Source organism: Cololabis saira, chromosome 20 (assembly GCF_033807715.1).
Source record: "Cololabis saira isolate AMF1-May2022 chromosome 20, fColSai1.1, whole genome shotgun sequence".
NCBI classification, from domain to species: Eukaryota; Metazoa; Chordata; class Actinopteri; order Beloniformes; family Belonidae; genus Cololabis; species Cololabis saira.
The window spans coordinates 24,210,262-24,223,363 of NC_084606.1; the positions used below are offsets into that span (position 1 = coordinate 24,210,262).

Genomic DNA, 13,102 nt, shown 5'->3' on the forward strand with positions numbered 1-13,102 from the left:
TTTACGGTAGTATTTTTATTTGTCACTATAACTATTATTTTTTGTATCCCCTTTTTTGGTGTAAGATGTATATGTTTGTATAAATAACTCACAAATGCTTTATTGCTGATTGACTATATGGGAAGACTATGACACCTAAGAATTTAATGGAAGAAACTTGAGTTAATTCAACATTGTCTATGAATATTTTGGCCTCTTCCTTAGTGTATCTTTTATTTTTATTACAAAATATCATTAAATTTGATTTGGATGTATTAAGAGAGAGTTTATTCATCTGAAACCATTTACAAATTGATGATAGCTCTTCATTTACTTCAAGGATAAGCATGGTAAAATTTTCATGTGAAGCAACGAGGCATGTGTCATCAGCAAATAAAAGAGGCAGTACATTATGACAGACCATTGGCAAATCATTCATATAAATCAAAAACAGGAGCGGCCTAAGAATGGAACCTTGGGGTACGCCACAATGTAGCTTAGTTCTCCTTGAGTTGTACATTTTTATAGAAACATATTATTCCCTATCCTTCAAATAATCAGTTAGCCATTTGAGAGCAATATAATGGAACCCATATTTCTGTAATTTAGTGACAAGAATATTATAATCGACAGTGTCAAAAGCTTTTGACAAATCTAAAAAAATTCCAAGGGACATCTTCTTATTGTCTAATGCTGTAGAAATGTTATGAACAAACTGCAATAGAGCCATATTGATGACTGTATAGTATATTGTTCATATCAAAGTGTTTTTCTATTCTTGAGTAAACTAATTTTTCTAAAACTTTTGAAAAAAGAGGTAAAACAGATATAGGACGATAATTTGTGAATATGTTGGGATCACCTGATTTATATAATGGAATGACTTTAGCTACTTTCAGGTCACTTGGCACAACATCCGTTCTAAGGGATAAGATTAAAACATGAGTGAGGGGTTCAACAATACACGAAGCTACCTTTTTTACAAGGCTGGCTTTTATTTCATCATGTCCAGCGGCAGAATCTTGCAGACCCTGTATAATGTCAAAAACTTCTTTGGAAGTGGGAAGAGGGTCAAAACTCCTGACATTAGGATACTGATCCTTTATGTTCACAAGGGGAGATTCATCTATGTTTTTGATATTTTTTGCTAAAGAAGGACCAATATTAACAAAAACATGATTTAAAGCCATTTGTTATGTCCAATGTGTTAGTAAAATTTCTCTCACCATCAGATAACTGAGATGGGATAGTTTTGAAGAGTTCATTAATGAGGTTCCATGTGGTTTTTATGCATTTTCGGGATTGTTCAAATTTTTCAGAGAAATCGTTTTTTTTTGCAGTGCATATTCATTTTGTTAAAGAGTTGTTATATTTTTTATAAACTGCAATATTAAATGGACTTGGGATTAACACATTTTTTATATAATTTATTTTTTTCTTTTGAAGATCTCTGCAAACCTGGAGTGATCCATGGTTTGGACATTTTCGAATTATGTTTTCTGGTAATTTGAACAAGTGGAAAACACTTATCAAATACAGATACAATTTTATTCAGGAATGCAAGATATGCCAATTCAGCATCCTGATGATTGAACACCTCTGCCCATGATGCGTGCTTCATCAGAGCTATAAATGATTCTTCATTTCTTTTAGTAAATCTACAGTATTTTATCCCCTCATTCGGTTTTACATGTAAATAAGCTTTGGTTAAAAAAAATTGAAAAATTAGAAAATGATCAGAAATGTCTGTTAGCAACCGTCCAGATTCGATTGTATGGTCAAAAAAATGTGTAAAAATATTAGCAATTAAAGTAGAAGTGGTATTTGTTGTCCGTATTGGCTTGTAGATGAGAGGATGAAGATACGTTGCAGAAAGAATATTCAAAAATTCAGTTGGTAAATTACATTCACTTTTGAGGATATCAATACTAAAATCACCAAGAAGAATGCACACATTTCCTTTGTTGCTTATCAGCTCTACAGTATCAGACAGAACATTATTAAAGGTACTGCCATCAATATCTGGCAGGCGATAAATGACACCAATTATAGCATTTTTCCCACAAAAAGCACTGAAGTTTGATATTTCAATAAAAAGTGATTCTGCCTCAATTTTGTCTAAATTGGTACTCAGCTCTTTCTTCTCAATAAACTCTAAATAATTAATCCCTGGTTCTGAAGTTAAGGAAGTTGACATCTGGATCATAGGAACCACTATATAATTACGGTAATTTAAGTTGTGGATTTACTGACTACTCTCCTAGAGAATTTGATACACGTAAATCACACATAAAGAGAAAAAAATACAAAAAAACAAAGAGAGACAAACAAACAAAAAACTAAAAGAGTGCAGCTAGATGAGATCATGTGGATCTGGGAGGATGCACGATCAGTTGATCATATTTTAGAAAGGCGATGTTCCCTTTCTTCCTCTCCTCTCTTAGTTGTGGCAGGAGATCCTTGCGTTTCATGCGCACAGTCTCAGAAAAGTCTTTGTTGATGAAGATGTTGGTGCCTTTAAGTGATTTTGCTCTTCCCAGGATTTCTCCTTTGTCTTTGTGACAAAGTAATTTCACCACAATGGGTCTAGGGCGTCCAGCCTGTTCATATTTCCCAGTCCGATGAGCTCTTTCGATTTCTATAAGCTTAGGGTCTATATCCAGGTGATCGAAAAATACTTACTTCACCTTGCTTTCTGTCTCACTCCAAGATTCAGACTCAGTTTCAGGCACACCATCTATTAGCAGATTGTTTCTTCTTGACTGATTTTCCAAGTAGTCTGTTTTATCAAATAGTTTATTGATAGAAGTTTGATAATCAGCAAGGCCATCAGTGATATCTTGGATTTTCTCCATGCTGCATGCTTTTGCGGATTGCAGGTCATCCAAGTCTGCCTGAGAAAATTGAAGGCTAGTAGCAATACAAGTTCTGACCAGACGGTGGCAGCAAATCACAAAAAGTTAATGTGTGTCAAAACAACATGTAGTCAAAAGTGGCTTTGGACTCTGTCAGCAAAGGATTATTTTATCATAACTGGAAGGGTAAGCTGCACTAAGTGTTTTATTATTATTATCATTTGTTTATTGAATTTGATGTCCTTGTCTAAGAAATGTAAAAATCACTAGGTTCTAGATCATTATCACAGAAAATATGAGTTTTCATATTTCTGGTGTCTTGAAAAAGAAAAGAAAAGAAAAGAAAAGAAAAACAATGAATTTTAGTAATTGTGAATCAAATTTGTAATTTATATGGATAATTGTCTGAAAATAAACTTTCGGCATTAATAACCTCCAGAGTCCCACCATCCATTTCATTATATTCTTTAAACCCGGTAGTGACTAATACCTTACGTATCTGGCATCAATTCTGAAAATATATGGGTTTATCTTAGTTTTCCATACAGGCGCCCATTTGCCATAATCAGGCATTTACTCCAGCTAACATAGATGCAACCTTCTTGAGATGGAAAAGACAGCCTTATCAGGTTTAAAGATTTTTATAAGGAAGGGGTTTTCGTAAGTTTCAATGACCTGTGTGTAAACTTTAACCTTACTAATTCAGACTACTTTATGTATTTACAGGTTCGCCACTTTATTTCTACCAATACACCAAACTTTCCAAATGAACCAGAGTCTACCGTTTTGGATGACATGTTTGCATTCTCTCCTAATATCCAGACTTATTATAGTTTTTATATTTTTCCATTAGTTTCAGTGTTAGTTTTAGTTTGTTATTATAATACGGGGTATTTGTAGTGGGTAAGGTTTAAGAAGTTCAGAGCAGGTATTACAATACAACACACAACAGAGTTTTGTATTGAAACGTAACAAAGTAACAAATGTAACAAAGTTATTGTCAGAAAGCGTTAAAGTCATGTTCCATGTGTCCCTTTTCTAAATTTCAGCACTTGCCCCTCCAAAGGTCTCTGCACATCTCTGGCTCTGTGCACATAAGCAAAACTTTTCCCAGCTTTTATACTGTGATTTCTTGCATCTAATCATTTTAAGATGTGTTCAGTAATTAATTTAAGTATATGATCTTGTGCAATAACTTACAATGCTTAAATCACAAAGCAGAGAGGTAAATATATCCACCTGTGTTTTTGTTATAAGCCATAAAGGGTTAATATATGGCCACATAACAGAATCCTGCTTTTATAAGATCTGAGATGAAGCAGTTTATGTGATAAAAAAATACAGGCTGTCACTAACTATTCAATGACTGCTATAATGATGTCACTGTTTTTAAGTTATATTCATCTTTTGTACACAATATATTTTGAAGCTGCAAAAAAACCCAACTAAATTAACTGTCGCTTCCAATTACCATAAAGCACTTAAAACAGAACAGTGTTTCCCAAACAGTCAGTGAAGCGACGACAGAGTAGTTATGTGACTGACTGAATGAGTTGTTTGTCTTCCTGCTTCTCTCTATGTTTCACTTTTTAGGTTTCATTTTCCACACAGAGAAGCCCCGTCGGTCCAGAGCTGCTGTACTTCGCCACAGTGACGTTCAAATGGAGGGACAAGATCTAATAAAAAACAGGTAGGCAACAGGTTTGCAGTCATCGAGCTACGTAGGTGGATTTATAACATTTAGTTTATGACAGAGTAACAGTTTAACAGTGAGATTTAGCTGATAAGGTCATTGATCTGTTGCTGTGTGACTGACAGCTGCATGAATAACCTGCACTTTAATTAGTGGGAAATTATTATCATAACTGAAAGAAGAGCTTATATTTACAAATGGTGCATTTGTTCTGATAAATATGCAGCTCTACTGTAGATCGCTATTTGATGTTGCTCATCTGGTCTGACTCAGCCAGGCGATAACTAGCGTCATAATACTACTTTAAAGGCATCATTAGCCAGACGTTCTCGGGCTGCTGTATATGTGAAATGTTAAGCAGCTATTCTCATGATCCATGTGCTTTTTGCTTTCTCCCATGTCAGTGCTACAGGATTTACGTTTACGCTTCCAACTCCTCGCTTTGCTCTGTCAGCAGCCCAAGATGCTCTAAGTCAGGTTAACAGTACCAGTTCAGGTGATGAAAAGGAGAAACATACTTTCCAAGTCCCAGGTGAGCTGGTTAAACACAGGTCTTTATACTGGAAATGTTTTACAAAAGACACGGGGATGTTCCTTTGGAGCAAAACACAAAAAAGCATCTTTCAGCACATCAAGATATTGAAAAGCAAGGAAGCCTTTAACACATAGTTTAAAATGTGATTGAAAGCATCGTGATTTCATTTTTCTCTCAAATCTCACCCAGTTTTGGGGGTTTGCTCCAGTTACAAACAAGAATATTTTTAAAATGTCACAATTTCAGTTTTGTAATCATGCAAACTGTAGTTTTTTTTCCAATTCCAAGGGACATATTCTTATTCTCTAATGCTGTAGAAATGTTATGAACAAACTGCAAGAGAGCCATTTCTGTTGACATTTTTTTTTTCGAAAACCATATTGATGACTGTATAGTATATTATAGTATATTGACATGTAAATAAGCTTTGGTAAGAAAAAATTGAAAAATTGGAAAATGATCAGAAATGTCTGTTAGCAATAGTCCAGATTCGATTGTATGGTCAAAAAAAATTGTAAAAATATTATCAATTAAAGTAGCAGTGGTATTTGTTATCCGTGTTGGCTTGTAGATGAGAGGATGAAGAATGAAGATACGATGCAGAAAGAATATTCAAAAATTTAGTTGGTAAATTACATTCACTTTTGACGATATCAATATTAAAATCACCAAGAAGAATGCACACATTTCCTTTGTTGCTTATCAGCTCTACAGTATCAGACAGAACATTATTAAAGATACTGACATCAATATCTGGCAGGCGATAAATGACACCTATTATAGCATTTTTCCCACCAAAAGCACTGAAGTTTGATATTTCAATAAAAAGTGATTCTGCCTCAATTTTGTCTAAATTGGTACTCAGCTCTTTCTTCTCAATAAACTCTAAATTTCTGTCAACAAAAATTGAAACACCTCCCCCCCTTCTATTTTTTCTACATGAATGCACAGCATTGTAATGAGGTATTGAGTAACAAGATGCTATATCGTCATTGAGCCATGTTTCTGATAGAGAAAGCACCGGAAATACATGGTTTAAAGTTGACATATATTGAACTAGATGATCATAATTTTTGGGTAGACTTCATATATTCAAATGAAAAGTTTTTTGTATTTTTGTAACCCTCATATGATGGTTTGCTAGAGAATGTATTGAAATCTTCCTCGTTATAATAATTACATGATCCCTGGTTCATTCTGAAGTTAAGGAAGTTGACATCTGGATCATAGGAACCACTATACATATAATTACGGTAATTCAAGTCCTGTGGATTTACTGACAACTCTTCTAGAGGATTTGATACACGTAAATCACACATAAAGAGAAAAAAAACCCCAAAAAAACAAAGAGAGACAGACAAACAAAAAACTAAAAGAGTGCAGCTAGATGAGATCATGTGGATCTGGGAGGATGCACGATCAGTTGATCATATTTTAGAAAGGCGATGTTCCCTTTGTTCCTCTCCTCTCTTAGTTGTGGCAGGAGATCCTTGCGTTTCATGCGCACAGTCTCAGAAAAGTCTTCGTTGATGAAGATGTTGGTGCCTTTAGGTGATTTTTCTCTTCCCAGGATTTCTCCTTTGTCTTTGTGACGAAGTAATTTCACCACAATGGGTCTAGGGCGTCCAGCCTGTTGATATTTCCCAGTCCAATGAGCTCCTTCGATTTCTATAAGCTTGGGGTCTATATCCAGGTGATCGAAAAATACTTACTTCACCTTGCATTCTGTCTCACTCCAAGATTCAGACTCAGTTTCAGGCACACCATCTATTAGCAGATTGTTTCTTCTTGACTGATTTTCCAAGTAGTCTGTTTTATCAAATAGTTTATTGATAGAAGTTTGATAATCAGCAAGGCTATCAGTGATATCTTGGATTTTCTCCATGCTGCATGCTTTTGCAGATTGCAGGTCATCCAAGTCTGCCTGAGAAAATTGAAGGCTAGTAGCAATACATGTTCTGACCAGACGGTGGCAGCAAATCACAAAAAGTTAATGTGTGTCAAAACAACATGTAGTCAAAAGTGGCTTTGGACTCTGTCAGCAAAGGATTATTTTATCATAACTGGAAGGGTAAGCTGCACTAAGTGTTTTATCATTATTATCATTTGTTTATTGAATTTGATTTCCTTGTCTAGGAAATGTAAAAATCACTGAGTTCTAGATCATTATCACAGAAAATATGAGTTTTCATATTCTGGTGTCTTGAAAAAGAAAAGAAAAGAAAAGAAAAGAAAAACAATGAATTTTAGTAATTGTGAATCAAATTTGTAATTTATATGGATAATTGTCTGAAAATAAACTTTCGGCATTAATAACCTCCAGAGTCCTATCCATTTCATTATATTCTTTAAACCCGGTAGTGACTAATACCTTACGTATCTGGCATCAATTCTGAAAATATATGGGTTTATCTTAGTTTTCCATACAGGCACCCATTTGCCATAATCAGGCATTTACTCCAGCTAACATGGATGCAACCTTCTTGAGATGGAAAAGACAGCCTTATCAGGTTAAAAGATTTTTATAAGGAAGGGGTTTTCGTAAGTTTCAATGACCTGTGTGTAAACTTTAACCTTACTAATTCAGACTACTTTATGTATTTACAGGTTCGCCACTTTATTTCTACCAATGCACCAAACTTTCCAAATGAACCAGAGTCTACCGTTTTGGATGACATGTTTGCACTCTCTCCTAATATCCAGACTTATTATAGTTTTTATATTTTTCCATTAGTTTCAGTGTAAGTTTTAGTTTGTTATTATAATACGGGGTATTTGTAGTGGGTAAGGTTTAAGAAGTTCAGAGCAGGTATTACAATACAACACACAACAGAGTTTTGTATTGTAATGTAACAAAGTAACAAATGTAACAAAGTTATTGTCAGAAAGCGTTAAAGTCATGTTCCATGTGTCCCTTTTCTAAATTTCAGCACCTGCCCCTCCAAAGGTCTCTGCACGTCTCTGGCTCTGTGCACATAGGCAAAACTTTTCCCAGCTTTTATACTGTGATTTCTTGCATATAATCATTTTAAGATGTGTTCAGTAATTAATTTAAGTATACGATCTTGTGCAATAACTTACAATGCTTAAATCACAAAGCAGAGAGGTAAATATATCCACCTGTGTTTTTGTTATAAGCCATAAAGGGTTAATATATGGCCACATAACAGAATCCTGCTTTTATAAGATCTGAGATGAAGCAGTTTATGTGATACTATTCAATGCCTGCTATAATGATGTCACTGTTTTTAAGTTATATTCATCTTTTGTACACAATATATTTTGAAGCTGCAAAAAAAAAAAAAACTAAATTAACTGTCGCTTCTAATTACCATAAAGCACTTTAAACAGAACAGTGTTTCCCAAACAGTCAGTGAAGCGACGACAGAGTAGTTATGTGACTGACTGAATGAGTTGTTTGTCTTCCTGCTTCTCTCTAAGTTTCACTTTTTAGGTTTCATTTTCCTCACAGAGATGCAGCGTCGGGCCAAAGTTGGTGTAGTTCGCCGCAGTGACGTTCAAATGGAGGGAAAAAATCTAATAAAACCCAGGTAGGCAACAGGTTTGCAGTCATCGAGCTACGTAGGTGGATTTATAACATTTAGTTTATGACAGAGTAACAGTTTAACAGTGAGATTTAGCTGATAAGGTCATTGATCTGTTGCTGTGTGACTGACAGCTGCATGAATAACCTGCACTTTAATTAGTGGGAGATTATTATCATAACTGAAAGAAGAGCTTATATTTACAAATGGTGCATTTGTTCTGATAAATATGCAGCTCTACTGTAGATCGCTATTTGATGTTGCTCATCTGGTCTGACTCAGCCAGGCGATAACTAGCGTCATAATACTACTTTAAAGGCATCATTAGCCAGACGTTCTCGGGCTGCTGTATATGTGAAATGTTAAGCAGCTATTCTCATGATCCATCTGCTTTTTGCTTTCTCCCATGTCAGTGTTGCAGGTGCGTTTACGCCTCCAACTCCTCGCTTTGCTCTGTCAGCAGCCCAAGATGCTCTAAGTCAGGTTAACAGTACCAGTTCAGGTGATGAAAAGGAGAAACATACTTTCCAAGTCCCAGGTGAGCCGGTTAAACACAGGTCTTTATACTGGAAATGTTTTACAAAAGACACAGGGATGTTCCTTTGGAGCAAAACACAAAAAAAGCATCTTTCAGCACATCAAGATATTGAAAAGCAAGGAAGCCTTTAACACATAGTTTAAAATGTGATTGAAAGCATCGTGATTTCATTTTTCTCTCAAATCTCACCCAGTTTTGGGGGTTTGCTCCAGTTACAAACAAGAATATTTTTAAAATGTCACAATTTCAGTTTTGTAATCATGCAAACTGTAGTTTTTTTGCTCACCAAAGCAACTTGTCTTCTTGTCTTCATTAAGAATCACTAGTAGCTGTAGTCCCTTTTTCTCTTTTTTAAAGTAAAAGACAGTTAACATTGAATATTTCAATGATCTTCCATTCTTTAGTGTTTTCAGCAACTTCTCTAAAGCTGGAAGCTCAGTGGAGAAATGTGGAGTGGACACAAGAGTGAGTAAATCTGCCCTTTTTCCTTCGTTTCATAATGTTTTTCTTCCTTCCGCTTCATCGTAACAATTTCCATCATCTCGAAAGGCAAAAGGAGAACCTGATGAAGACGGTGAGCTCCTACAGACCCAGATGTGAGGAGGCGCCTCAAGCCCGGGTTCTCCTGCTGGGCCCGGTCGGCTCTGGGAAGTCCAGCTTCATCAGTTCTGTCCAGTCCGTGTTCAATGGAAGAGTCGCCAACCGCGCCATGGTGGGGTCCTTCTCCACCAGCTTCACCAAAAAGGTACAGGCTGAAGGCGTATTAGTCGAAATCGACACATTTCAAGGGTTATTTAACATTTTCATCACAAGTTCGTGAAGAAACTTTTATCATTATTTTCAACCTTTAATGCTGGTTTTCCTGTTGACATTAACTATAACCTAAGAGTAAATTCATATTTTACAACTGTAGATACGTCCTTTTACACCAGAAATGCTCAATTTAAACTGATTCATGAATGACGAGGCACAAACTCAAATACTGGTACAAACAATGTGAGAATTATACATCTTCACCACTAACTTTGACTTCAACGGTGCCAGCTACAGTCGTTCAGCATCCACGCTCAGAGAGGAGAGGACACCAGTGGGCTGGTGCTGTGTGATTCAGCTGGTCTTGGGGATGGAGGGATGACCGGTCTGACCCTTCACGACATCTTGTCAGTCATTAAAGGACACGTACCTGAGGGACACAAGGTAAGCAGGATGGTACAGTAATGTATAAAAGACAAGCACTGCACGTGAATGAGTGGCTGATTGCTGGAGCCCGGTGGAGAAGTCTGAAAGGCGGAAGATAAAAATCTGCAATAGAAAATCCCTCCCGGTACAGCCGTAACCTTCTACTGTCACTGACATCCCAAGCAAATATTTCCTCCTGAAACCTCTGACACACGCGTCGGCCTCAGCTCTGCTTCCTGTTTTAGTGTCAGTAAATAACCACAGACGCGCCGGTGCAGAACCCCAGTGGCTTTTTCAACGTCTAATCTCTGAACTTCTTACTCTCAGTTTAGCCCAGAGCAGCCGGTGAGGTCAGAAACTGTGGGCTATGTGAAGCTGCCAAACCTGAAGGACAAGATCCATTGTGTGGCTTTTGTTGTGGACGCCTCCAAAATCACAATGTACCCCAAAAGCTTGAGAACCACCTTTAAGAAGCTCCGAGAGCACATCAGTGATCTGGGTAAGCAAAAGCCGGACTCTGATCTGTGATCTGATTAGACTTGACTCACAACTTCCTTTTTGATGTTTTTTTTTTTTTTTAAACCATTCTGGTGATACGAGCAAGTGATGTGTTCCTCAGCTTTCTGCGGTAAATGTGTGGTGATCCTATGTTTCAGGTGTTCATCAGGTGGCTCTGCTGACCCACATTGACCAGATCTGTCCAGAAATAACCAAAGACCTCACTCAGGTTTACAAGAGGCAGAGTATCCGCGACGTGGTAGGTTGAAAGGACGCACATGTACTTGCGTGAACAAAACTCAAAAGGTGTTTCTCTGAGTGTTTCCATAAAACGGATAAAGAAGTTTATCACAGATTTACTGATAAATGGAACGTGTTCAAAACTAATTGAGAAACAGTTTGATAACTTACAAAATATTGTTGTCTCATGGCGAAGACGCCGTTACCAGCTTTGAATATGCACCGATGCCAGAGCAGACATGTCAAACTCAAGGCCTGGGCGCCAAATCTGGCCCATCCCTTCATTTTACTGGGCCATGATAAACATGCACAGATAATTATGTATTTACAGCTAAACAGGGAACCCCCTGGGCAGACCCAGGACACGCTGGAGAGATTAGCTGTCTCAGCTGGCCTGGGAAGTAGTATCCTCCTGGAAGGGCTGGAGAAAGGAGCTGAGCAGAGTGAGGCCTTAAAAAAGACACACAAAAGAAGTTTATCCCAAATTTGGCCTCATATCCGAAACATGAATCAATACAAATCATATACATAAGGAGATGTATCAGTAATAATCTTTAGTTGGAATTTAGTCCATGCACATAAAAAAAGTGAAACATAACACATACACCTTGAAAAAACCCAACTTGGTACAATGAAGGTGGCGCTGGTTACTTCTCAGTTTCAGACAAGACTTAACAAAAGTAAGGACTGAAGGGTACATCTTTTCCTCTGATTATCAGACGTCAATCTGTAAAAGAAAATATACCAAGGGGTGTAGCAACTCATAATGTAATAACGGCTCATAATGTAATAACAGCTCATAATGTAATAACTTAAATGTAATAAAAGTTAATAATGTAATAATCGGCTCATAATGTAATAACTTAAATGTAATAAGTTAATAATGTTATAATCGGCTCATAATGTAATAAAATCATGAGCGCATAACGTAATAACGGCTTTGCACATAATGTAATAATGTAATAACTTATTACATTATGAGCCCTACTGGCGCTGCTCCAAGGCCAGTGCGAGATTCAGAATCCAGCTATGTAATATTTTCCTTGTGAAATGCACGAGTGCATGAGTTTGTGAGCGCTGTTCCTCATCCCACTGTTGTATCAACCCAAAATAAAGATTACAGGTTTCAAAAAGTTTGAAAAACTTCTTCCAGTGTAGAAAGCATGAATGAAAAAGTCAGCAGAGCAGACGTAAACTTTACTAACCAGCGAGAACTACACGCTCGTCAGATTCTTTGTATATTTTCTTTTACCTACCCGGATAAAAAAAAAAGAAGAAAAGCAGCCGAATGTTTAGATAACTTTAGTTTTCAGTGCTTAAACTCCACATTACTTTTGATGATCATTTCCAGCTGCTGCTGGGATCAGCTAGGACTTATGTGTGCATGTGTGTGTGTGCAGATGAGTAAAGCTGGAGCTCTGTTGGGCATGTCCACCTCCTACATCGTTCCGGTGAAGAACTACTCCTCAGAACTGGACCTGGACCTGAACACAGACGTGCTGCTGCTAAGTGCCGTCGACCACATCCTGCAGTACACAGACCTATTTTTCCAGGACCACAAACCGCGAATCTCAGGGCCAAAGTTAACATTATAACAATAATAATAATGATTCATTTCGGTCTGAATATGTCTTTATAAAGTCTTTTGTGAACCTTGCATGTTGAAGTCATGAGTTAAAGAGGAGCTGTAAGATTTTTTTCAATTAGTAAACCTGCATTTTCTTGAATGTTTTGGGGTTTTTTCCTCAAATTTGCCATTCGGCTTCATACATGAAATGAAATGAAATAAAAACTGAAACTATGTCTCTATTGTTTTTAGTCATGAATTCTAAGTTCAGGTTGTTCTGTTTGTTTGACAAAATCTAATCAGAAATGATCCAAATATTACATGATTATGATGATGATTAGAATATAAAAAAATCCTAAATATTCATAGATTTAACCCTTTTAGTGCTTGAGATATGAATTAATACACAGAATAGGCTATTTATTTATTAGAAGCAGTTATTTTATTTATCATATATATATATATATATATAT

At 36.5% G+C, this 13,102-nt stretch overlaps 1 protein-coding gene across 2 annotated transcripts; it reads left to right on the forward strand.

Moving 5' to 3' along the window:
- The first annotated feature begins 4,449 nt into the window (after nt 1–4,449).
- Nucleotides 4,450–12,852, forward strand: LOC133420366 (interferon-induced protein 44-like). Of its 2 annotated transcripts, none has more exons than XM_061710051.1 (10): nt 4,450–4,524; nt 4,932–5,059; nt 8,535–8,613; nt 9,021–9,145; nt 9,550–9,610; nt 9,695–9,890; nt 10,190–10,342; nt 10,652–10,823; nt 10,981–11,081; nt 12,463–12,852. In XM_061710051.1, the coding sequence occupies exons 1-10, from the start codon at nt 4,496–4,498 to the stop codon at nt 12,655–12,657; spliced, it is 1,239 nt and encodes a 412-aa protein (XP_061566035.1). In that variant the 5' UTR covers nt 4,450–4,495; the 3' UTR covers nt 12,658–12,852. The 2 variants fall into 2 exon arrangements, with proteins under 2 accessions (XP_061566035.1, XP_061566036.1); XM_061710052.1 differs by having other exon boundaries at nt 10,196–10,342.
- The last annotated feature ends 250 nt before the right edge of the window (nt 12,853–13,102 follow it).

Bases quoted from the DNA above. Each gene is read 5' to 3' on its own strand.
- LOC133420366 (XM_061710051.1), top strand. From the start codon at position 4,496: ATGGAGGGACAAGATCTAATAAAAAACAG. The intron at 5,060-8,534 runs GTGAGCTGGTTA...TTTTCCTCACAG, and splicing joins ACATACTTTCCAAGTCCCAG to AGATGCAGCGTCGGGCCAAA. The intron at 10,343-10,651 runs GTAAGCAGGATG...TCTTACTCTCAG, and splicing joins ACGTACCTGAGGGACACAAG to TTTAGCCCAGAGCAGCCGGT.